The sequence below is a fragment of the Belonocnema kinseyi genome, chromosome 7 (genome assembly GCF_010883055.1).
Source record: "Belonocnema kinseyi isolate 2016_QV_RU_SX_M_011 chromosome 7, B_treatae_v1, whole genome shotgun sequence".
NCBI classification, from domain to species: Eukaryota; Metazoa; Arthropoda; class Insecta; order Hymenoptera; family Cynipidae; genus Belonocnema; species Belonocnema kinseyi.
This window is the reverse complement of record NC_046663.1, coordinates 64218878-64220623: the sequence shown is the minus strand read 5'-3', so window position 1 is coordinate 64220623 and position 1746 is coordinate 64218878. Positions and strand designations below refer to the sequence as shown.

The window sequence follows — 1746 nt, the reverse complement described above, 5'->3', positions numbered from 1 at the left end:
CTTTGAATTTTAAGTATAAACAATTAATTTCCAACCAAAGAAAACACCATTTTTTTAATGTGTTGAATTTAATGGAAAAAATATAACAGGTTTTAAATAAAATAGTAAAATCAAGAATCACAAAGATAAATTTTCAACCAGCTAGATTAATTTTCTACCCAAAAAGACGAATTTTCAACAAAAAATGAAATAGTTAAACTATAAGATATATAAATAATTAACAAATATGATGAAATTTTTACTAAAAGATAAATTATATTTCCAATTGAATAGTTGCATTTTGAACTAGAAAAGATCAATTTTCAACCAAAGAGATGAATTCTTATAATAAAAATACTTTAATTGTCAGCAAAATAATTAAATTTTCAACCAAATTGTAGAAATTGGAACAAAAAATATAATACTACACTTTTCAACAATAACAAAATTAATTTTTTACCAAAAATAGTTTCATTTTCTGATTGGGTTGTATTAATTCAGTTCATATTTAAGCGGAAAAAGGGGAAGAATTTTGAAAAATGGGAAAGAAAGAATTCTTCAAGAGAGGGACGGGGCCTCATAACTTGAAAACCTAAATTTCATTGTCCCTATTTATTACTTAATATTATTAATTTTCAGGTATACAATGACTAAATCAACTTCAATCATTTTCATAGTTGGTTTTGCCCTTCTATTTAAACTGGAGAGAAAGGTACTCTTATGATTTTTATAATAACGCTACATATTGTTTAATCTGAGGTCAATCATAACTTAAAGGAGATTTCACGCTACTGGATTATTAGACAGAAATGAAATCTATTTTGAAATTTTAAATTCGATACAAGGATAACCAATTTTAATATTGAAGAAATTTGCGATTTATTTTTCAACAATTTAAATTGTTTTTTTAAGGGCATGTGATACTTAGAAAAATGTCGATTTTACCAGTTTTAGGTTCTGACGGCTTTTTTTCTTTAATAATCAATATTTTGTCTTAAAAATTTGGGACATGATAGCGACCATGCTAACGAACGTCCCCACACACTTTTTTTTGGTTTAATTCAAATAAGTTTTAATTTAGCAAAATCTGATTAATTTATATAGCGCTTAGGAATTAGTATCGATTTTACCAGTTTTAAGTTCCGACGGCTTTTTTTCTAGAATAATTAATATTTTGTCTTAAAAATTTGGGAAATGATAGCGAACATGCTAATGGACGTCCCCGCACACTTTATTTGTGTTTTTTTTTTCAACAAATTTTTTGATATTGCTAACAACGTGTGTACATTTGGAGGTTATGTATGGTACAATTCTCCTGTGCGTTACTTCCAAACTACACAATATTTTTGGCCGAAAACTTTGGACTTGCTAATAAAAATAGTAACTAATCTCCCGGAACTAACCCTTTTTGCAGGCAATCAAAAAAGTTTATTTCATAAACAATTTCCAGATTATCGGAAAGGCAGAGATGAAAAACGACGTAACCTCAAAATAATACATATGCATAACATTTTTATTTAGAACAATACATTTTTTTCGTTATTATCCCTCAAAAAAGAGTTCGGGGACGTCCGTTATGATATTTTATAGCATCTACGAATTCAGTTTTTAAAAATTTTCATTTTTGTGGAAAAAAGCTGGGGAAACTGTAAGTATCACATGCCCTTAAGGGCATGTGACACAGCTAAATACCTATATTACCGACCTCACTTTTTCCGTTCATTCAATGTTTTTTTGAACCTAAGAACTTTTTTTGTAAATAAAATA

General features: G+C 27.7%; 1 protein-coding gene across 2 annotated transcripts in view; it reads left to right on the top strand.

Moving 5' to 3' along the window:
* LOC117176161 (solute carrier family 35 member C2-like) overlaps positions 1-1746 on the top strand; it is a 26935-nt gene that overhangs the window by 15566 nt on the left and 9623 nt on the right. For both annotated transcript variants that reach the window (XM_033366249.1, XM_033366248.1), the window contains one exon: positions 619-691. In XM_033366249.1, the coding sequence (XP_033222140.1) occupies positions 619-691 (73 nt within the window). The remainder of the gene's footprint in view (positions 1-618; positions 692-1746) is intronic.